Source organism: Musa acuminata, chromosome BXJ2-1 (assembly GCF_036884655.1).
Source record: "Musa acuminata AAA Group cultivar baxijiao chromosome BXJ2-1, Cavendish_Baxijiao_AAA, whole genome shotgun sequence".
NCBI classification, from domain to species: Eukaryota; Viridiplantae; Streptophyta; class Magnoliopsida; order Zingiberales; family Musaceae; genus Musa; species Musa acuminata.
In genome coordinates, this window is record NC_088338.1 from 13,572,614 (window position 1) to 13,574,516 (window position 1,903).

Sequence of the window (1,903 nt, forward strand, 5' to 3'; positions counted from 1 at the left end):
TTCGTTTCATTTATTGGCAAATATCATTGGATGAGACAATCTGTTGAAAATTGTCAATGTATTATATAAAATATAATAAATCAAGAGATATATTTTTTGAATCGATCAAGAAGATGAATTCATCTTACCAATTTTATTAGATGTTCATTCCATAGGCATTAAGCAACATATTTTCTAGATGGTTGTGCCTCGTTACATTGATCCAAGAATCAATAGGATCATACCATTCTTTTCGATCATTTGTTTTTCTTTTTTTTTTAAAAAATTAATCTGTATTATATTATTAACATAAATCAATGAATAAGTTTCGCTTTTTTTCCCTCACCGTCTGATCTCACCTTACTCGTGGGCATTTTGGTCACATCATCGTCTGTCGTCTCTAGGGTTTCCGCCGCCACACCGCAGCAGGCTATGATGGCGGTGGCACCGCGCGAGATCAGCTACCGGATCTCGAACAGCGAACCCGCTCCGACGGCCCACGGCCGCGGTTTAAGCGGATTCCCACGTCGATGGCGAATGAGTTAAAGCCACGTCGTAGGAAACGTTTCCCGCGGTGTCTGACGCGACGCGTCGGTTCCGCTAGCCGTCCTCGGGCTCGTGACCCGCACGGGGAATTGAAGCCAGCAGATTTCTTTTGCTTGCCATGATCTCATGCCCCAAATATTCCTCTTGTTTTCCCCCTTTCCCTCCACGGTTTCCTGCTTCCCTCCACTTCCCTTCCCTCCCTCCACTCCCGAGAGATCGTATATAAACACACAGATATCAGATACGAAATCGGAGCTCCCGATCTTTGTGATCCGCTACTTCTGTTTGCCAGAAAGGCGGATCAGATCTGGTTCTCGCAGCAATGGAGCAGATGGAGTGTGATAGGAGGCAATTATGGCCTGATCCGATGGTGAGCTTACCATTGCTTCTTTCCTTCGTTGTCGCAACTTGCTTGCTGATCCATGGGCCTTATCTGCAGTCTTCGGGAGGTTCTGATCCAAGCAGCAGCGACTCCCAGCTTAAGAGCTGCACTGGTTGCCGAACCACCAAGACCCCTCTTTGGAGAGCCGGCCCTTCTGGTCCCAAGGTGTGCAGAGATCGATCTACGGCCTGCCGGTTCGTTCGTCTCTTTCTCGATCTAATTTGTTTGGCTTTGCGATCCGTGATGGCAGTCGCTTTGTAACGCGTGCGGGATCCGGTACCGAAAGAGCAGGAGAGCCGTGCCGAGGTTCGAGGAGGCTGGAGCGAAGGAGAAGAGGGAGGTCGACGGCGGAGGGGAGGCGTTCGGTGTGTCCTTCAAGCTTCTGATGTTGGGATCGGGGTTGTGCAAGCCGACTTCCATGGATCGGAAGCAGAGGCGGCGGCGGAGGAGAGGCGTGCTTGGGGAAGAAGAGCAGGCCGCGGTCCTCTTGATGGCCCTCTCATCTGGTTTCCTATACGCCTAGAGTAAATGATCATAAGATGACGATCACCTTCTGCTTGATGAAGTCTCTACTGACATATTGTTCTGCTAACAAACTGTGTGTATCTCTTGTGCTAAATATGTTAATGTAGTTCTTGTTTCGGATCGTCTTCGATGTGATCTCTACAATATGTGAAGATGCATTATCAAGTGGGTTGATGAGGTTGCTGCAATTATTGTACTACGTTAATGTGTGCAATTCAAGCCTTATCATCACCTGTTTGCTGTAATGTTAACCGACTAAGCTCTTGGTGATGCGCTGCCGTTGATACTGCCATCTGCATAAAACAAAAGATTGAATCCCGCCGGTGGAGATCAATCCCACGACCGTTGATCACTCGTTGAATCAAAGCGCGAATCATAAAACTCTCTGTGATTACAATAAGCGATACCGTCGGCACTTGCCGATACCCCGACCCAAACCCTTTTGTGCGGCCTCGCCGCTCGCCGTCTCCT

General features: G+C 48.4%; 1 protein-coding gene across 1 annotated transcript; it reads left to right on the forward strand.

The window, feature by feature from the left end:
* The first annotated feature begins 400 nt into the window (after window positions 1–400).
* LOC135598122 (GATA transcription factor 16-like) lies at window positions 401–1,553 on the forward strand. Its single transcript, XM_065091661.1, has 3 exons — window positions 401–895; window positions 965–1,072; window positions 1,158–1,553. The coding sequence occupies exons 1-3, from the start codon at window positions 848–850 to the stop codon at window positions 1,428–1,430; spliced, it is 429 nt and encodes a 142-aa protein (XP_064947733.1). The 5' UTR covers window positions 401–847; the 3' UTR covers window positions 1,431–1,553.
* Window positions 1,554–1,903: the final 350 nt, after the last annotated feature.